At 41.5% G+C, this 22,216-nt stretch overlaps 1 protein-coding gene across 2 annotated transcripts in view; it reads right to left on the reverse strand.

The window, feature by feature from the left end:
• Nucleotides 1–1,127: 1,127 nt before the first annotated feature.
• Fig4 (FIG4 phosphoinositide 5-phosphatase) overlaps nucleotides 1,128–22,216 on the reverse strand; it is a 105,820-nt gene continuing 84,731 nt past the window's right edge. For both annotated transcript variants that reach the window (XM_048353707.1, XM_048353706.1), the window contains one exon: nucleotides 1,128–1,503. In XM_048353707.1, the coding sequence (XP_048209664.1) occupies nucleotides 1,326–1,503 (178 nt within the window). In that variant the 3' untranslated portion in view covers nucleotides 1,128–1,325. The remainder of the gene's footprint in view (nucleotides 1,504–22,216) is intronic.

The raw sequence follows: 22,216 nt of genomic DNA on the forward strand, positions 1-22,216 counted from the left end.
GGAAAAGTCCCTCCAAGGCGGAGGAGTCTTCAGCTTGAGAAAATGAGACAAGACCTTCCACAGGGGTGGTTAGATTAATACAGAGAAGCTTTAAGATATTATGTTCCATCCATAGTGCTTGTATACACATGAACACCTCTTCTGTAATTTTAATGTAAATGCTCTCTCTCTCCACACACACACACAGAGGATCCTGGGGCTTGAACTCAGGGCCTATGCACTGTCCCTTAGCGTCTTTGTGCTCAAGGCTAGCACTCTACCACTTGAGCCACAGCGCCACTTCTGGCTTTTTTGAGTAATCTATTGAAGATAAGAGTCTCAAGGAGACTTTTCTGTCCCACCTGGCTTTGAACCATGATCCTGAGATCTCATTTTCATATAGCGTCTCACTATATAACTCAGACTGGCCTTGAACTTTCAATCTTCCTATAACCGCTTCCCAAGTATTAGGATTACAAGTTATGTACCATTATACTCATATTAATGCAGATAAATTGTTACAATAGTTCAAACAACTACTACTTAAGACTTAACAGTTACTAATTATTTCCCTCCACTTGCTTTATCATCCATTCTTTTTTCCTAAACCATTGAAGATCATTTGTTGACATCTAGTCCTTTTACTTCCCAAGAAAAGGGGCTTCAGCGTAATGAAATTTTTTTTTTTATCAAATTACAAGGTTAACATTAAAAAACCTGAGAATATGGGCTAGGAATGTGGCTTAGTGGTAGTGTGCTTGCCTAGCATGCATGAAGCTCTGGGTTCGATTCTTCAGTACCACGTATACAGAAAAAGCCAGAAGTGGCACTGTGGCTTAAGTGGTAGAATGCTAGCCTTGAGCAAAACAGCAGTTCATGGACAGTGCCCAGGCAGAATTCAAGCCCCAGGACCGGAAAAAGCAACACGCCCCCCCCCCCAAAAAAAAACAACCATGAGAATAAATTTAAAGCTGTTAATTATTACCCAGTTGGATGACTGTGACATGCCTAGACTTTCATTGCTAGTCTTTGCTTAGTACCTGGCACAGAGCAGGTTCAGAAAGTCCCAGAACATATCAAAATGTGATGCTGTGATGGTACCCTGACCACATTTCTAAACAAAAGGCAAAGGCAACACTGGCAGCATATGCAGTCTCTTCTTTATTATCTATAACTCTGTCATCTCACATTTACATGGTACAAAAGGAGTTGGAAAAACTTCAGATGCATACGGCTTCTGGGAAATTACCTGTCGAGATGAGGCAGGAGATTACGCTAAGACGTTCTTTCAATCTTCTCGCTCCTTCTCAGGGATACTGGGTGGCCCGGCCCCCGTCCCTGTCCTCTCACAGGTAGCGGTTTCTGATGTACTCTCGATACATGGAAGTGTCCTCTCTCCCTAGGGGCTGCATGGCACCATGACTGGCCTGGATGTGGGCTTGGAAGATCTCTGTAGATTTTCTGTCTACTCTCGGGGGCTGAACTTCATAGATGTTGTCTTGTGAGAAAGCTGAGATGGGCATTCTGGAAGAGATGAAAGAAGAGGGGACTACATTAAAGCAAGTAATGGGAGGGACCTCGAGAACCAAGGGGTCAAAAGCACTTGAGAACTGTCGACCTTCACCTTGACTCTGTCATTCCTGGCCACTGGCTCTCCGGTCTGGAAGATGGAGTTGCCAAGCACCACCCTGGGACACATTTTCTGATGCACAGGCAGTACAGGCCTCTCTCTAGTCCTGGCCTTCTGAGGGGTGAAGTCTGGGCTTCCATCTGGCTCCCACATCACTGAGTGCAACTTTAGGTGGAGATTAGACCGATGTCTTGCTCTTTCCCCTTAGCATATGGTGGGCACTTGGTTTTTCAAAGGAAGGTTGCGAAGGAATCAGTGAAGGTGGGCACTAATAATTTCTTCCTCCCTTGAGAGCAGTAAACGGGTTCACGTGAGTCAACTGCTGACTTAACACTGTGCTGGGCACACTATCGTGCTTGGTAAGTACTGTAAACAATTAGGCACCATTTCTGAAATCCTAAAAGCTTTAACAATTCACTGAGTTATTCTGCCCATAAAACTTGACGCAGCTCAGACTCCTTATAGTGACATCCTTGTTGGATATACAATCTTCACCCTACTTCATGTGCACTGAATGTTAAAGGCATCTGATCTCGTTGGGGGGGGGATGGTTAGTATGAAGTGAATGGTCCATCTTGCTAGTACCTATGGCTTACGTCTCTAACTCACCTGGCTTTAGCTTTGGGATGAGGACTTTGAGATTGGTCATACACAGCTTTCTTCCTCTGGTGATTTGAAAAATACCCAAAGAGCTCTTTATTAAAACTCCATTTGCACTCACGCTGCCTACCTGAAATTCCATCCACCCTTGAAGAAGGCACTGTCTCCAGCAAAGCCTTGTCAAGATGCTGACTGCTGTCTTGACACACCTTCAACGAAAGGCAATCTGAACACCCACCCGTGATTACATCCTGAGCTGGGGGGGCGGGAGGGGGGTAGGCCCTCCAGGGATGAGTCAACTCGCCATCAGGTGTGCTGCCGAGGTGTACATGTGAGTAGTGTGTGCATGCTCACGTGTGTGCCCAAGAAAGTCAAGAGGCCACTGGTGATGGCAAAGGACAGCGAGAGCTGAAGGCACAGTGGTGCCACCCTGAGGAAAACCATGAGGTCCTGTCCTGAGGGGCACAGTTCATCAGACACATGAGGAAGGGGCCCTAGAGGTGCAGCTGTTTCGTCAGCTGGGCTTCTCTGCAGTCAGCACAGCTGGACCTCAGAGGCGGATGGGACGTTAGCAATTGGCTGGACAGTGGGTGCGGTGACACAGGACCCCCTCCCCACCCTCAAAGGTCTAGGTCTTCTTAGGATGCACTGCAAGTCGTGGCATGCTTCTCTTATTCAGCCACAAAGCCATCTAGGAAGCTCGCCTTGACCAACAACACACTGTCCTGGGGTGGCTGGAGACTACATTCAATCACATTGAAATAAAAGTGGAGCCACTTCACACTGACATGTTCCAACTCGAAACTTGGCATATAGTCTGTGAAACACACGCACTCTCCATTTTCAAAGCACTCTAGTTTTAGCAGGCATCCTTACTTAAGGAAACTAAAACCAAAGTGACTTGATAAATCTCAAAATAAAAATAATGACCGAAGGAAAAGAATCCTTAAGACATCTGGATCACAATTTGTACTAGCAGATGGGGTTTTGTTTTCGCTTTTTTCAAAATACAAACGCAATAGTTAATTCTGCTATTTGCAGTTAACACATAGTAGTGAATGGTTGGCATAATTAATATACAAACTCTTCTTAATTTCCATTCAGAAAAATATAGCAACTCTAATTTAATACCTAATTCAAGGCGAGAGGCTAGAATGCTTTAATAATATGTGGAATCAAACCATCTTAAGCAGACCTTTAAAAAGGTGGCTCCCTTTGTGTTCTCAGCGGTTAGCATCAAATTGGTATCCACCGCAGCCAGCTTTTCTTGAATCACACAGGTTATATTGGCCTAGCACCTGTCTCTTCTCAAAGCTGTTTTACATACATTATCACACTTAAATTTCCATCCACTTTGGAGACAGGCGGTACAGGGATTACAACCACCATTACACAGATGAACTGCTCAAAGTCTATTTGTAAAATGAGACTGCTGATCTCTGTTTTGTCTTTGAAGCCAGACCTGTGCATGGGCCGGCATGCACATTCACAGGGATGTTCCTGCCAGGAATCACAGCAGACCATGCAATGAATTCTCAAAGACACTTCCTGCGATGTCAACTTTGTGTTCAGCCGAGCAAGGGTGCATGGTCAGTCACCAAGTTGTAACTTACCTTTCACCCAGCTACTATCCCAAAGGTCTCAGTGAATACTCCTCTGGGCAGGCACAGGGAGGAAACAGGACCAGAGCCCGGTAACCTCCCAGTGGTGGAAAGCTGATCACTACAAATGGATCGCACTTCCACCCAGTGCCCTGGGCTTCTTACACATCAATCGGGAGGCCTCATCTTCTTCTCTACAAGCCGCTTCGTTGACACACGGAGTCATGGGAAATGACTACAAACACTATGACTGTGAAATGCCAAACACCAGCTTTAAATTGTTTCAAGGCTAGTTTAACGCTGCTTCACTGAGGTTCAGAAACAATCTATGTGGGGAGTCAGAAAATGCATCAACTATTCCCCCTCTAGTTTTTCAGTCACCAGATGCAGACTGTACACTGAATAATGAAATAGTAAATTTCTTTTGCTGGTATTGGGATTTGAGCTCAGGACCTTGAGCTTGCTAGGTAGGTAGGTACTCTACCACTTGAGCCATTGTTGCTTTAGGCTTTTTTTTTTTCTTTTAAAGTAAGGTCTCTTCATTCACAGGCATGTGGCTACTAGGTCTGAATCCTATTTTACATTTCCCTCTGCAAACGAAATGACAAACACATCCTACCATGCCCAGATTCTTCTAGTGAGACTAAGTTTCTTAGGCATTTCTGCCTGGGCTTGCCTCCCACTGTGATCCTTCCAATCTCGCAATAGTCCTGCTAGCTGGAATAACTGACATGTGTCACACTGCCCACCTATTGGGGGAGAAGGGGTCGTAGGGCAAACTTATTGCCTAGGCTGGGCTTAAACTGAGGTTCTACCAATCTCAGCCTTGCAAGTAGTCAGGATGACAGGTGTAAGCAACCAGCTTCTGGAGTAAAATTATAATGCTGAAGGAAGTTCAAGATATCATGAATAACACTGGCATAATCAGATAATGGAGCAAAAAGGACTGACAAAAAAAACCCTTGTTCTACATGAAGCCAGTTCCATGAGTTCTGTATAGTCTTAAGGCAGTGTAGCTCCCACCAGACCATGAGCATTTGCATTATCTGGGAAACTGTCACAACTATACATTCTCAACATCTACTCCAGACCTACTAATGGGCCAGCATCTTTGAGGGCGGGGCCCAGACAAGATGTTTAACAAGGCTTCCAAGTGATTCTGATACTTGCTAAAGCTTGAGTCTCTAAGGAAACTACCACTGGTTTTGTGTTTAAGGTTTGTAAAATGCTACATAAGATCTTATTTATGATAACGGCAGCAGTACTGAACATGGGTAATCCATAAGCTTTCTTCTTAAATAATGTAACACTACTAACCCCTACATTGGGAAGGCATAATTGAACAATTATGCAGGTATGTGAAGAAATATTTGGCTTATCCCACATCTTTTAATGAAGAAACACTTGATTTCCCTGTCAATTTAGGCAGTTCTGAGGAGGGAAACAAATGTAACATCATCTAAGACCCTCAGCAGGGGCTTCTGGGGCTCTGTCTTGCATCAGAAGGTACTAGAAAGAGAAAGGGGAGACTAGGAATGTTCCCACGTTACATGGAACAGTCTTTAATTAGATTAGATGGCAACTGCGCTGGATGAAAAAAAAAAAAACTCTCCAGTATTTAACCACTAAATGATGTGGAAATTGTGAGATTTTATTCATTCCAGTAGAAAGTTGGCTTGCTATTGCACATTCCATATTTCTCTGCAGGCCCTAAATAGAGATAATATATTCTTAAGTTTCTCCTTACAGTCCCCAAAGGGATAAGACCTATTGCCCCTCATTCAAATGTCAGTAGTATTTTTAGACGTATTATAATTATAATGTTGCAGGCACATTGCTTTTTATCTACAGACCCTAGTTCTATCTTCCAGAAGAGCTCTGTATTTGCCTTCAAGGCATGTGACAGCCTTATTTAGAATAATATATTTGCTAGTTCATTTATGGATTGCTTGACATCCACTGCTCACTGCTTCAAACCCTGAGCACTGATGATTTAGCCTTAACTACACTTCCCAGTCACAGACGAGGAACACGACAGGCAGAAATTCATTAGACATGCCAGATTTTTTTTTTTTTAAAGAAAATCCTCACTGGCCCCCTTTTATGCTTTCTTCATTGTGGCATTACTCACTTGACTGGTTTTTATCACATGGCCATTTCTGATCATAGCTGTGTCTTTACGTGAGTGCAAAACTAATAATTAAGTCCCTTTTACAGTTCAATTCCTGTCACGATTTTTTTTCAGACCTGCAAACACTGAGAAACTCGTAAACACATATTGGCTTAACATGGAAACGTTTCACTGATCAGAATTAAATGGTTTCAGATCTTAATGATAACACATGGACTTGTGGTTGTTGACTGATATATATAAGAGAATATATGTCTTAACTTTAATAATGTAACATGGGTTTTCCATATTAAAACCTTATGTTTTTATTGTCATTAGCATTTTGGCACACATTAAGACCAACATAGAAATTCCAGAAAATTCAGTGATAGTTCTAGTTGCTGAGTGGATTTCTCTTCCCAGGGACCCTTTCTATCATACCTAAAACTTTTCCCCATAAGGTTGCTAATTTCAAAGCACCAAATGGCTGTGTTAAACATGACTAAATTATAAAGTGAAGAGATTATTGCTGAAGGGGACCTTACAAAAGACCTTGGCCAACTAGATAACCTGCAAATGATGGTTTTAGGTCATTTCTCACACTCTTTTCTCAGTTTTATGAGAGAAAACTGTAATTTAGGCAAAACTGTAACTTTGTTCCCCTAAGAGACTCTTGGTCCTCAAGAAGCAAAATCTCAGCCTTAATATTTTACCTTTCTGTTTGTTTCAGAATTTCATTTTCTTTCTTTTCCTTGTGGCCATATATTAAGGTTTGAACTCAGGGATTATGATAGCTAGGCAGGAAAGTGCTTTACCATTTGAGCCATGCCTCCAGCCCTCCTGTTTTGGGGGCCTGAACTCAGGGCGCGGGCACTATCCCTGAGCTTTATTTTGCTTAAGGCTTGGGCTCTACCACTTGAGCCACAGCTTCACTTGTGTCTTTTGTTTTTGGGACTTAACTGGGCATAAGAGTCTTACAGGCTTTCCTGCCAAAGGTAGCTTCAAACTGCAATGCTCTCAGCCTTCTGAGAAGCTAGAATTATAGGCACGAGCCTCAAGGGCTTAGCACCACCCCTGCTTTTTGCTGGTTAATTCGAGGACTTTTCTTTCTGGACTAGCGTCAAACTAAAATCCTATGGATTTCAGGCTCCTGACTGACTAGGGTAATAGGCATACGCAACACTCGTGCATATGTATGTTTATGATACAGAACAATGGGTTTCTTGTGTTGTCGTGCATGTGTACAATGACTCTAATTATATATATTCAGACCTCATTATCCTCTCTTGTCCCCACTTTCACAGACCCCTTTCTGCTTCCCTCTTCTACTTTGCCTCTTTTTTGTAAGTGTATATTCCACACATGAGAGAAAACATGTGACATCTGGAATTCTGAATATGGGATTTTTTTTTCCTTCTTAATGATGATCACCAAGTTCATCTATTTTCCTGCAAACAACATAATTTCATTATTTTCTATGTCTGAATAATATTTTGCTGTATCTACATACCACATTTTTATCCACTCATCTGTTAATGGGCACCTAGGATGATTCTATAACTTGGATATCATAATTAGTGCTCAATAACCCTGGGCGTTATTCTATTTCTACTGTATGCTTAGATTCCTTCTCCGATGTCCATTGCTTCCCTTTACTTTCCTCATTAGATTGCTTGCATTTTTCGAACACACTCCATCCAGCACACTGAAGCCTAGTCCTGCACCTATTCTACCTAGATGTACAGTGAAAATGCTTGCTTCTTCATGCTCACAAGATCCTATTGCATTCCACCCACATTCTGTGGACCAGTAGATAAGACACCCGATTCCAAAATGTACCTCACAAACTGCACTTGTACAATATGGTAGCCATTAGCCACATGTGGCTACTTAAGTCGGTACTTAAAGTGAATTAAGTTTTGATAGTTGGTGGTACTGGGCTCAGACTTGCTAGGAAGATGCTATATACCTCATAAGTCACTCCCCAAGTCCTTTTTTGCACTGCTTATTTTCAAGATTGGGCCTGGTTATTTTCAAGATGGGGGTCTCACTTTACGCCTGTGGCTGGCCTGGATTTGGGTCCTCCTCGGGGCGTTTCCCTTTGTCACTGGGATGACAGGTGCTTGCCACTGTGCTCAACCACTGTGCTTTCCTTGTAGTTTGAGGTGGCAGGTGTGCGTCATTGTACTGAACCACTGTGCCCAGCAAAATGAAGCAGATTTCAAAATAGTGCCCCAGGAGCACTAGCTATAAGTTACATGTTTAATAACCACATGCAGACATGGAACATTTCCACCATAAACAGTGGAAAGTGCTGTTCTAGTATGTCTTTTCTGTTATGTTTTTCCTTAGAAATTGTGGGAACATTTGTCTTTCTGTGTCCATTACTTTAAAATACATTTAGAATAGTGATATATAATAATATTTACTACTATTTAATCCTTTGATTATGTGTTTATAAACATCTTTTACCTGGCTACTTAGTAGTACAGTTCATTTAATAAACTGTTTAATGACTGTTTTCCTTTATTTGCCAGTTTTTCAGACAATAAAAACATTTTCCTATTGTCCTTCTAAAGTGACCTGATCTAAAAAAAATTACTTTCTCTAAGGAACGACTTTAAACACACTTGCTGAGTTTCAGTCTGCTGCAATTATAATTCCTATTAAAGTTCAAACTGTCCTCTCCTCCTCCAGTGAGAGCCTCTTCAAGTTCACTCCTGAGTCCTCTGGATGTGACCCTCATTATCTTAAATAGACTGACGAGATGTTCTGGGTTTATACTGCATATTTCCCAACACATACCTGAGAATCAGCCACATCCTTCGGAAGCTCAAGTGTCTATTAGTGGGAAATTAGTATTTTAAGATCATAACACGGGATGAGAATTCTCGTCATTCCTGGACCACAGAATGTGTACACACATGTGTACCTGGGGGGGGGAGGGGAGGGAGGGAGGGAGGGAGGGAGGGAGGGAGGGAGAGAGAGAGAGAGAGAGAGAGAGAGAGAGAGAGAGAGAGAGAGAGAGAGAGAGAGAGAGAGAGAGAATGTGTGTGTGTTGCTGGCTTCCAAATCTGAAGCACAGTTAGTTGCCTCTCTGTGTGCTTCCCTAGCTACTGGTTGGCTCAGCATTTCCACACCCTCTCTACACGCAGGGCTCCTAGACAGAAGCTCTCCTAAGGGACAGCTGCCCATATAGAAGTGGCAGGTCCCTATGTCCCTTGCCAGAAATTTTCTTTCCTGCCATCACCACTGTAAATGGGGCAGACAGGCAGTCTCTGTTTCTCCACCATTTTGTTACAAGGAGCCCCAGCTGGCCCTGGTTCTTCATCACATGTGCATGCTCCAAGATCTGTAAGTTCTGCTACAAGGAGAAAAGGAGGCATGGAAAACTGAGTGGCTGGAGGGACAGACTTTACCAGATAATGTAGACGAGAATGTTCGGTATCCACCTGAACTCTCCTTCTAGTGTGCAGAGACTGTAATGCAAAGCAACTGGGGTTCCAATGTGACTTGAGTTCTGCCTGCCACTTGTACTCCCAAGACGCTTTGACTTGGACCGGGCCACAGAGCAGGCTGTAGGTATCTATTTTTCAAACTGTAGCAAAGGCAAAGAATTCTTGTGTTGGCCAGGGCTGTGCCAAGCTTTTTAAACTGAGCTGAAATGGCTAGTTTTGGAGCCAGCAGCTGCTGTAGCTTCATAATTAGGGCAGATGCAGAAGCTACTCTGATGGTTTGCCATATGGTTTTGGAAATCACTCCTGGATCTCTCTCTCTCTCTCTCTCTCTCTCTCTCTCTCTCTCTCTCTCTGTCTGTCTGTCTCTCTGTCTGTCTCTCTCTCTCTCTCTCTCTCCACACACATACAAAACCACCCAGGGATTCTAAAAGCCACTCAAAATCCTAGAATAAATCACATTCTGTGTACTCTACTTCCAATGGATGTTTCTGCAATGGACTCTGACCAGCTCAGCCAGGCAATGGATAAGGTTCCTCTCGCCTCGCCCTCTTATTTTAACCAGGGGCAGGCACCCAAGCTCCAGGTGACTCCTGTTCTTAGATGGTTCTGGCAGGCCGGAGATGCTTCTAGCAAGTGAACACATGCATGTTTGCTCTGAGGAAGACAGAAGGGACAAACCACCATGTAGATGAGTGGCAGTGACAGTACTTTTTATGCCTTAGCACACTCACTGATATTTTTATTGGTCTAGGTATGTCAGGATGATTACTTTTTTTAATATTCTTCTTGAGAACTATAAAATAAAAAATGCCATTTATGTTCTTTCACACAACTTCTGCTGTTACAGAAATGAAGCATGATGATTTTCCAACCTGAAACAGGTAAAAGGCTTCCAATTAAGGATGCAATTTACAAGCTGTACCATTTCTTTCCATTTGAAGGACATTTTCTCTACTTCCCTGCAGTTTTTCTCTGTTTCAGCTGTGCTTTTATCTGAAACACAGGGGGGAGCAGGCAATGATTTGGGGCTACATTTTTTCATAGACTCTGACTTCACCATTTAACTGCTGTTTAATGGTTCTGCACCACAAGCAACAGGGACTGGTTATCCTGAATGGCAGGGTCTGTTTTGAGAGGGCATTTCTGCTAATAAAGGATAGGCAGTGTATTGAGTACACAAAAGATATTCCCAAAGGGCAAATAATGCCACTGCTCCTCCCAGAGCCATCCTTTCTGACTGTGTGTATGCAGGGCTGGGTTGCCCCTTGGGGCAAGTGGTCATTGATGAGACATTTACACAGTGACCTCACATTTCCGGGAAAAGCAGCAGCCATGGCCTGTCACTCCAGGAAACACAAACCAGTGAGCTAAAGCAATGGTCATGTGTTCTATCACACGCCAGTGACAATGCCCTACTCATCATATCATTCATGCCACACTGATAATCCTGCCTCTTCCTGGTGATTTAAAAGTGCACCCACTGAGTCTCTTGTGTTACATCATCATATAGCTTGCAATCTGCATTTTTTTCTAATAAACTTATAATAATTTTAGATTATTTGGAGTTTATAGCATTTTTATGCAGTACAGAGTTCCCATACCGAATTTATGGTGGTATTAAAGTCTTCCATTAGTAGGGTCCATTTGTTGCAATTAGTACACTTCCCCATTATTATTAGCTAAAGCCCATATGTGCTTTTTGTCTAATGTCCTTTCTCTGGTTAAAAGTAAGTGACATTTACTCCTGAGGAACCTCTTGGTAGTGATCCCTTCTCAGTCTGCTTTTGATGGCCTTATCAATTTGAGGCTTATTAAACCTGTACCTTTTCAGAGGGTTTCATCACTAGAAGAAGGAGAGACAACTGTCTTTTAGAAGAAGGTATCAGTTGTAGGGTTATAAGCACTGAAAGTAATACTAGTCAGTCCTGAGTTGTCCAACAGTCATATGGCTTTGTATGGGCACTGGTAGTCTATGATGGGTCTTGCCCAGTAACTTCCTGTGGAGCAATGGTTCCCAGTTTGCCTGATCATGACACCCAAATGGGGAATTTTAGGAAGCACAAATTTCCAGGCTTCTGCCCAGTTGTACTGAGTAAGAGTCTTCAGCAATCGGGCCTGGAGTTCTATATCCTTTTTCTTTCTTTTCTTAATATGGCTAATTTTGCTTTTAAGATTGACAAGTATAAAGCATGGCCTGTTAGTATCAGTAATACAGTATACCTATAAAGATTTTAAAAAGCAACCAAAAGTCCCAAATGAAGAGGAATTGTCCTTCTCACCAATTTATTTAACCATTTCTTAGGAACGTTTTGGTTGCTCTTGTTTTTATTACCCTTTGCTTTTGTCTGCTTTGGGATTTGTAAGTTCTCCAAGAGATTTCAGTATGTCTAGAAATTTAAAACCCACAAGTATAGAAATAAAAAATTGGCTACTGGGAAGCAGAATACTTCTAGAGTGCTGAAATCTATTATACCACCTGAGAGCTGGGCACCTCCAGCTTTGTTCCTCAACAAGCCAATCCTAAAGCCATTGGATGGGCAGACTTCTCCACAGACATCCTGTGACAGCCGTCCTGGAGGTTGTTGGAGCCCGAGAGGCATAAAGGGGAGACCCACACTGGGATGGCGGCACCTACAATAGGAACCAGAGCCCAAGGAAGATGAGGATGGTGTGTCTGATGTGGTCGGATGGTGGTTAGAGGCTGAGTGGAGCACATACACCTGATCGAATGGGGTGGCTAGGGGGTGACAGCAGGTTGGTGACATATAAGGTGACTAATCAAACAACTAGAATAAGAATAACATTTCCACAGTTGGTGAAAGGGGTTACTAAGGATAGAATAAACCCTGAATACCTTATCATTAGAAGATAAACTTATAGACTTAAGTACAGATTTTATGTACTGATGGTTATAGACACTCTATACATACTATACAAAAGAAATATACACCTGTGCTTCTATACACCTATGCATATCGCAATATGTAATGTGCATTCCGACATGTAAGTGTGTGGATGCTCTCTGAGCAGCCCAGGAAGCAGTGGCCCTGCAGTGGCAATAGGTACACCAAGTGCCCAGATCTTGGCTTTAGTACAATTTTCCACTAAAAAGAATCAGGGATCCTTAGAGAAATGACTGATTTCAGGGCTAGGGCAGGCAAAGAACATGATGAGCCTAAAACATCTTGTGCCAGAGATCAGGGAAGTGCTCTAAGAATGATGAGGACATGTCCAAAAGACAGAGGAGCAGGTTAAAGGGACTCGCCTGAAATTGGGGACAATGTGAGCATCAAAATAAATAATGGCAATCACAGATTGCATCCCTTTGAGTAAACAGTAAATCTAGATCTCATATGAGCAAAATAAATCTGTGAACAAATGGAAGGTTTGATGAAATGCTATTTATATGGTTTAAAGGTGCCTCCTATAAAATATTTGTTAATTGAAAGAAATAGAGAGACTTCACAGTGGAAAAGCTAAGGAGATAGCACTTGAACCAAAGTATCAAAATAAACATCATAAGCAATAAGTAACGTCGAAATTGTGTGCCCACATGATAATGCAATGAAGAGAACCGACCATCATTCCTATAGTCTTTCTGCCTGTATTCACTGTGCATCTTAAGCCAACAACAAACTTGTTAGGCTTTAGTGTCAGAATCTAGGAATGGCTTAATGTGGGGGTTCTGTTTCAAAGTTGTAGCACCCTTCAAGGTCGGCTAGAGCTATGACCATGACAAGATTCAGTTGGGGTTGAGGGCTCTACTTCCAAGCGGCCTCCCTTGGCTGGCAAGCCTCAGTGTTTCACTGGTGGTTGGCTAGATGCCTCAGTTCTTTGTAAGCCTGTCCACAGGGCTTGCTTCCCTCACATCAAGTGATTTAATAGATTGATTTTACTGCCTCCTCGCTTTATGCTCTTTACTTTAGTTTGGATATTAACCCTGCAAAAGCCTCTGTGTTCAAGTCTTGGGTCCCCAAGCCACAGTTTATTGGGAAGTCGTGAACCTTTCAAGAGGTGGGGCTGAGTGGAAGGTTCTTTTGGAGGTGTGCCCTCAAAGGTTTATTTCTTTTTTGCTCCCTGGCTGAGGATCTAGGCAGATTTGTTCCCCTTAAGAAGTGCTACCTCCCCAGAGGCCAAATGGATTATGGTCTGGAACCAAAATGGTGAGCAAAAGAAAACCTTACTCTTTACACGTTAATTGTCCCAGATACTTTGTTATAGAGCCAGAAAGCTGGCTATAACACTCTTGGTCATAAAAATCAGCCTAGCTCAACATATAAGGGTATGAATAACAGAAGTGGGGCCAATTTGAAGGTTAGCTACCACACTCACCCTTGACTGCCCCAATCACTCTCTCCGATTCCCCTGGTTTGTGTTTTCCACAACATTTATCCTAATATTAAATTATCATATGTGTTCATCAGTTCAGTGCCTGCCTGCCCTAGGAAACCATCCTGGAGGATTCTATCTACTTGATGTTTACTGTGTCCTCAGTGTCAAGAACAGTGCCTGACACACAGTAGGTACTTAAAAGAATAATCTACTTTCTGTTTGAAGAAGTTATAAATCAGTTATCAGATGACTTATGTGGGGTGTGTTAATGCCAGAGCAGGATTCATAATTTGAATTTAATAACGAAAAACCAAATCAATATCCAGTCTTCAAAACAAATAGCACGTGTTATTCAAACTATCAAGATCTTGAAAGTCCAGGAAAAGTGAGGACGAGTTCCAGAGTGAAGGAGACTAAGGAGACCTAACAACTAAATGTGACTGGAGATTCTGGTCTAGATCCTCCTTTCATTAAAGGCACTATAGGGACAATTGGAAAAGGCTGGAATGGGTTCTGAGGATTCAATGGAAGTGATAAATTGCTATTTCTTTTCTGATTTTACTTACTATATTGTAATCTTATATACAATTCCTGTTTGTAAGAAATATTCATAAAAGGCTGTTTAGATTCATATGAAGTCCTCCCCCTTCATATGAGATGTTAGAGAAGGGATAGCATAGACCTGCCATTTTATTTCAAATGACTGGAAGAAATGGAGTGTTCTCTGTTTTGTAAGTGCAATTTTTAGGTATGTCGTATTATTTTCAAATTTAAAAAAAGGGTGTACAAATTCCAAAGACCTACGAGAGAAATTTAAAACTGTCTACTAGAGTTCTATGAAACATCTGTTTTATAGGTCAGACCTGAGTGAATATTAGTATCTTATATGACTGAAAATTCCAACAACGTAATTAACACGGAAGGTAATGAAACTCTGGCTCTCAACAGAAATAGAAAAGAATCCGCAGTGCCCTTTGGGATCTCGCTACTGCAGTCCCTCATGCTGCCCCGTGTCCCCCTCCTCTGCCTCTACTCCTTCCCATCAGCTTAGAGACTTTGCTGTGGTAATGCCTATCTTAGAAAAGTTCTCCTACGTTCAAACCCTTGTCCAGAAAGTCCTACCTCTTTGTACCCTTTCAAATGTGTTTTGAAAAAAATAAGTTGTCCTCTCAAGAGACACAGTGGGGCTGGCTGGCTGTAATCATTCCCCTCCCTCACCATCAGGAACACGAGGCGGTAGAGCAGGCTATAAAGAGAACAGGAAGACAGCCATGAGAAATGAGAGTATGTCCAGTATCCAAGAACATGCTTCTATTGTACTTCTCTGAGAAGATGCTCAGGAAGGTTTATTTTTCTGAAAGCAGGCTGCCTAAGTTTTACACTCCTTTCTCTTGTGCGGTGCTGGTTAATTTTTCATGCCATGTGCAGTGTGGAGGAAGTAGAGTTTATCCCAGAGAAGAAGATTAGGAGTCATGGGATCAATCCTTATCTATCTGGTCACAATTGAATTGCTGTCAGGTTAATCAGAGCTTTTCCGTTGCTCTGGGGGCCACTGAGTGGAACATATAGGGATGAAGATTGGGGGTCAATGAAGAGAAAATCTTGCCAGCAGTTAGAGCTATCTGGTGACATAGAAACTTTCCATCGTTGAGTCCTGAGTTGCTTCATAACTGAGAGCATTTAAGCAGAGTCTGGATGACCTTCTACAGTGATAGTGTAGGGTTTTTTCACTTGCTCTGATGGTTGACCAAGGTGATTTGGAATAAAGATTTCTGATAAGTTTATAATTGAAGCTACAAGTTCTGTAACAGCTAGATTACTCACATTTCAAAACAGAAAGTACACAATTGATATTTATCAAATAGGATGTGACAAGCACTGTTCTCAATACCCAGGGATATGGTTTTAGGGTAGATAGATACTGCAGTAATAAATATGCCATTAAGACATAGTAGGATAAATACCCTGAAGAACACAAACTAAGGAAATGGGAGAAAGTGATTGAGGCAGCAAGGGACAGGTACTATTTTAAATTAGAAGTCAGCATTTAAGCTGTGATCTGAATGAAAAGGAGACTGCCAGATGACTGGGGAAGAGCCTTTGAAGCAGAGAGAACATGCACAAAAGACCAGGGCAGGAACAAGCCTGCCACATTCGGAAAGCAAACAGAAAACAAGCAGCACCACAGAGGACTGGGCGGTGCTGTAGGATGGAGTGCGGCACAGGTGGGGATCAAGCCTGATCTCACAGGAGCTCAGTGAGGTTCGGAACTCACCCCAGGGACACTGCTGAGGGCTTTATCAACAGTGGCTCTCTGGTCCACCTCTCTGAAAGCTCACGACGGGTGCGGTCTAGACTGAGACCTGTAGGCGGCAAGGATGTCAGCAGAGGGAAAATAGGACCCTCAAGACGCATGCCGTTTCACCAAAGCCCAGAGAAGGTGTTTCTAGAAGGCAGGAGTACACAGCAAGCAGAACACCACCAAAAGGACTGTTGGTTTAAGCAACAGGAACCCGCTGAGCAAGTTTCTGTGGGTGGTGGTGGCCGTGGAAGACGACGATGGGAGGAGACACTATTCTTCCAGAAACTACTCTGTGAAAGGGTACAAAGAGGTAGGACTTTCTGGACAGGGGTTTGAACGTAGGAGAACTTTTCTAAGATAGGCATTACTACAGCAAAGTCTCTAAGCTGATGGGAAGGAGTAGAGAGAGGCAGAGGAGGGGGACACGGGGCAGCATGAGAGGGACTGCAGTAGCGAGATCCGAAAGGGCACTGCGGATTCTTTTCTATTTCTGTTGAGAGCCAGAATTTCATTACCTTCCGTGTTAATTACGTTGTTGGAATTTTCAGTCATATAAGATACCAATATTCACTCAGGTCTGACCTATAAAACAGATGTTTCATAGAACTCTAGTAGTTAGACAATTTTAAATTTCTTTCATAAATAAATTTTTACATTTTAATAACAAGGCGAGGGAAGAGTCTTGTGAAGTAACTGCTCAGTAACGAGCTGTGTGGCAGGGGCTCTCTGCTGAGGGTGAAATAATTTATTCCACAAGTATTCTAAGAGTGAAAAAACAGTTTGGATCTCCCTCTTTTTCTTTTTTTTTTTTTTTTTTTTTTTTTTTTTTGCCAGTCCTGGGCCTTGGACTCAGGGCCTGAGCACTGTCCCTGGCTTCCTTTTCCTCAAGGCTAGCTCTGCCACTTGAGTCACAGCGCCACTTCTGGCCGTTTTCTATATATGTGGTGCTGGGGAATTGAACCCAGGGCTTCATGTAAACGAGGCAAGCACTCTTGCCACTGAACCATATTCCCAGCTCCAATCTTGCCCTTTTTTGACTTCACTGTGTACACAGAATGAACATTTGCTGCTGTTAAACAGACAATACTTTAGTGCCTGTTTGAGTTGTCTACTATGACTTGCACCACAGGGTAAGCACTCAGTAATTATTACTGAATGAAGGAGTGAGCAAGTGAATAGATGAATGAATGAATAAGGACACTTGTGCCCTAGTCCACACCCTCCCTGTGTAGACAAGACAGCAACAGCTCAGGCAGACAAGAACTAAGCCCAACATCAGGTGTGGGGCAGATTTCAGGGCTGCTGATGCTCTTTCTTGTTTGTTTCTTTCTTAGTTTGTTAGAGAGTATAGTTAAATTGTATTAAAAGTAGCCAAAGAAGAAATGTTTTACATGACTGCAAGTCTTTCCTATGACTGGCTTAACAGGAGACTACTGGATTCTCGAGGCCATGCCTGCTGCATCTGTCGGGATTTGTTGTTTTGGTTGAAGTTTACAAAGAAAATCTGGCCTCATGGAGGGATGTAATTGGAAAAGGAAGAAGTATGCTAATAGATTTTTTGAATAATTGTGAATTTTCCTTTGATACTACAACAAAACCTGACAACTTTCTTAAAGGTCAGTTGCCATGTAGAACTAAAGCATTATCAGTGAACTTTTCATACTCTCTCATCTTAAAATCCACTGGTCTACCTTGCACCCTGCAGGGGCAATGGACTTTCATTTTTACTTGCAAATGAGTTTTCTTTTCTCCCTTTATCCTGTCCTTTTCTTCTATCTTCATTTATTCCTATATTCCTTCCTTTTCCCTCCCTCCCTCTCTCCCTCTCTCTCTGTGTGTGTGTGTGTGTGTGTGTGTGTGTGTGAAAGAGAGAGAGTGCTGAGACTTGAACTCAGGGATTTGCTCTCTTGCTTGACACTTTTACTCAAGTTAGGCACTCTATCACTTAAACCACAGCTCTACTTCTGGCCTTGTGCTCATTAGTTGGAGATAAGAGTCTCATGGACTTTTCTGCCTGGGCTTAGTCCAGTGATCCCCAGATGTCAGCTTTCTGAGTAGCTGCGATTGCAGTTGTAAGCTATCAGTGCTCAAGCACAAATGAGTTTTTAAAAACAGCATGTGTCAGGCATATGAAAAATATTGGTTTACTGAGTTATGAAAAATCATTCAAATAGTAGCAAGTTTCATCATATGATATCAGAAAATCACATTTGTTAAGATAGTTTCCAAAAAACCTGTACTGCTTATAGTAGCGGGTACAAGTGTCTCCAAGTTCTAATTTTCACTTGACAGATCTAACTCTATTATTGGTAATAAATACTGTCAATTATTTTCCTTAAAGTGACAGGCTTGCTTTGTTCATTTCTGGAAAAAGCGTCTGCCAAAAAAAAAGCCCAGTCTGAAGAAACACAGTTTATCTGTCAGTCATTATTTCAGGTGGTAATCTGTGTGTGAAAGCAATGGTGAGCTGGGCTCATTCCTTAGGCAACTCTACTAGTCCTTTTTCTCAAGACCACCACGCTATGGTATGCGACAGAGGTACTATGTGTACGTGGTCTTTTCCATTTGCCACAAGCAGTGCTGAAATGGCACATATCTGAGGCTTATTTAACACATTCTTACTGCTTCCTTAAAGGCCTCTGCGCCTTCCCCCTCTTCCTCCCTTCCTCCCTTGCCATGAGTATATTAAGGTTGGTGCTATTGCTTTGCTATCACAGACCCAATGAAAGGGTCTTAGAATCCCCAGGGACGTGCAGACCATGTTTTGCTACTTTATGCTTTGTACTTCTTCCTGTTTCTTCTTTTGACAAGCTGCTAGCCACTTGCTAGCACGAATATATATTCCTATCTATGCTTCTTGTGGGAATCTACATTTTTAGCTGCACTCACAGACATATAGATTGGATAAAAGCCAGGTGCCTGGCTCAGGAGGTCATGTCAGTGTCAAAAACCTGAATTTGAACCGGTTTCGTAGTTTAAATGTTCTGTAACTGAATGAGTTACTGACCCATTCTGGTTTTCTCATACAATCAGAGGATTGATTCTGATGATCTGTAGACATCTACTAATTCTCAAATTCAATCATGCTAATCTCCTTCTCTGTCTCCCTCTACTCTCATTTTCCCTCTCCTTCTCATCTCTGCTCTCTCTACTAGGTACCACCATCGATACGTGTCCTTTTCTCTAGAAGTCTGATTGTGTCTTTCTAGCTCTAGAAATCATTATGGACAGGCTTTGAGAGGAAATCAGGACGTGAAGAATTGAGATGACATCAATTGCTTTTCTTATTTTGAGATTGTTGGAAAACATACCCAAGGTTCCAGATATAAAACAAAAATTAAAGGATAAACAGAAACAATGAACTTAATAAAATAAACAATAATGTCATCAATAACATTTCACTGAAAATTTTCAAAGCAAATAAGAGCAAACTCTTTGGACAAAAAAAATTAAAGAATCTGTAAGAAGCTTTGGTACAGTTTATTTAGGATTGTGGAAAAGACAACTAAAATTGTATTTTATCCTTTTTCTATCCTTTAAACATTTCCTGAAGCTTTCTACATTATCTGAACATTTTTACCAGCTCTATTATATTACTAAAAATAAATGTATTTGTGACAGGGGCTCATGCATATAATCCTAGACACTCAGGAATTTGAGCGCTGAGAATCACAGTTCAAAGCCAGCCCCGGAAGACAAACTTGTAAGATTCTTGACTCCAGTTAATCAGCAAAAAAGCCAGAAACTGATGTCTGCCATCCTCGAAAGGAAAAAGCCACATGAGAACCTGAGTTGAAACTCTAGGACTGGCTCTATATAAATAAAATTTAAACATACTAACTAGATGGCTCTCCTTTTTTAAACTACATGACAAAATGACAATCAGTTTAGCTATTTATCTTCTGAAATAAACCTAAAAGAGTTTTATTTTCGAGGAAGGAATACATTACAAGCATAATGCCTTAAGAAATATTAAGTTTATTTTAACATTAATTAATGAACTTCTAACATCATTATAAAAAAGCAAAACAAAATGACCAAGATAAGATAGGTTCGATTCCTTTTAATCTTGGAGATGAGGACACAATATACGTTATGCATACATTTTGGTGACATCACATATACAGAACAGAATGTGTGACCTACAGTGAGCTAGTGATAGTTTCCAAATGAGATCAAACCACAATACCTATTTTTTTTAATAAAAGGATTTGAAAAGTATGGCTAAGGCAAAAACAAAGCTATCTTTTTGTTAGAACTTCATGTATTTGGAAACAAGCAAATATAAACCAGAAAATTATAGTTCTGTTGTAAGCATGTTGATCAAGGGATTATAAGGGCTTACTAAATGCAGAAGAGAATTCTCTCAATTAAGACTGTCAGCAATTTAGTGGCATCAAGGAACCCAAAACCAGAAAACTGTGGTCCATTTTAGCCTGTCCTACTAATATAAAGCATCAGTTAACTAATAAGGAATGCAATAATTTATGAATTGAGAAAATTCATGTGAGGCCTGACAAGAACTCAAGAGTTGCTACATCAGAAACTGAAAATAAATCACATTAAAATGAAAACTTTCAAACATCTTTCATTTGTCTTACTATTTGCTCCAATTTATTAATTCTGGCATTTCTCCCTCAAACTTTTCTATTTTTGTGCCAGTCCTGGGGCTTGAACTCAGAGCCTGGGAGCTGTCCCTAAGCTTTTTATGCTCAAGACCAGCACTCTGCCTCTTGAGCTACAGTTCTACTTCTGGCATTTTGGTGGCTAATTAGAGCTAAGAGTCTCATGGGCTTTCTTGTTGGAGCTGGCTTTAAACTGCAATCCTCAGATCTCAACCTCCTAAATAGCTAGGCATACAGGTGGGAGCCACCAGTACCCAGCTTCTCCCTCACTCGTAATTATTACATAATATTCCCAAAAGATGTAAAGTTGTTGAATGCCAAATACTATGCATTCATATTTTATTTAATGCTTTCTCCATACTAGGTATCATGGTAGGAACTAGGGTTACAATCACAGATGAACTCTGCTCCCAGTCAGCTGGTCTGGATAGATTAGTTTCAGGATCAACCCATCACACAGTGGTTTTGTTAAGGACTTTGTCCCCATAAAAACAAGAGGAAAGTAAAAAGATGTTTATACATTATCAACCCCCCCCCTTTTTTTTTTGTCGGTCATAGGGCTTGAACTCTGGGCTTGGGTGCTGTCCCTGAGCTCTTCAACTAAAGGCTAGTGCTCTACCACTTGAGCCACAGCACCATTTCTGGTTTTCTGGTGGTTAACTGGAAATAAGGGTCTCACAGACCTTCCTGCCAGGGCTGGAAACCGAGATCAGCTCTCAGCCTCCTGAGTAGATAGAATTACAGGTGTGAGACACCGGTACGCAACATGAGCAAACCTTTAATTATAAGAACACAAAACTAATTTCCATGAAATTATTCTTCTAACTTTTTCATACCATAATGAAAAGGAGTAATACTATAAAATATTATATATGGAAACTTACTTATGTAATAAAAGATGTATAGTGAGCTTTAAATACCATGTCTTTAGGGGGGTTACACTTTGACAAATCATATGTGAAAGCTCCAAGGACTACTCAGTCATCCACAGGGCAGGGTAACTGTATTTACATGTGAAACTAAAATGTGTTTTCTTGTGTTTCAGCCAAAATTTGATTTTCACTGGAGACTTCCAGTAGATGCTCTGAGCAGGCTATAAACACATCATCCCCGGATACTCATTTCTCATTGGACAAAGGGAATGGCTGGTGGGAAGCCAGGGTGACAGCCCAAGGCTCCTAATCACTCCATCTGCCCCAAGTCACCCCCCCACCTGCCATATACAGAAGTGAAATTATGAAAGATTAAGCCTTTATAAATGTGCTTCTTATATACAGAGCTAAATCAAGCAATGAGTAATGATACCTTTAAAGGGACATATCACATAGCCAAACCCACACCCCTAGGATTAACCAGCTTGTTCTCGTAAAACACAAGACAGTGTTTTATGGATAAAAATACATTTTAAAACCATAATAAATCAGCTATCACTAATTGGGGAATTTTTTTCACTTGAATGTGCGCATCGATCCCTAAAAATTTTATAAAAGCATATATACTATCTTATTCAACTTGGACTCCTTTTTAAAAAGTGGAAAGGTTTAACTTATTTTCTTAATCAAGTACAGAAAACCCTAAG

This window comes from Perognathus longimembris, chromosome 9 (assembly GCF_023159225.1).
Source record: "Perognathus longimembris pacificus isolate PPM17 chromosome 9, ASM2315922v1, whole genome shotgun sequence".
Classification (NCBI taxonomy): domain Eukaryota; kingdom Metazoa; phylum Chordata; class Mammalia; order Rodentia; family Heteromyidae; genus Perognathus; species Perognathus longimembris.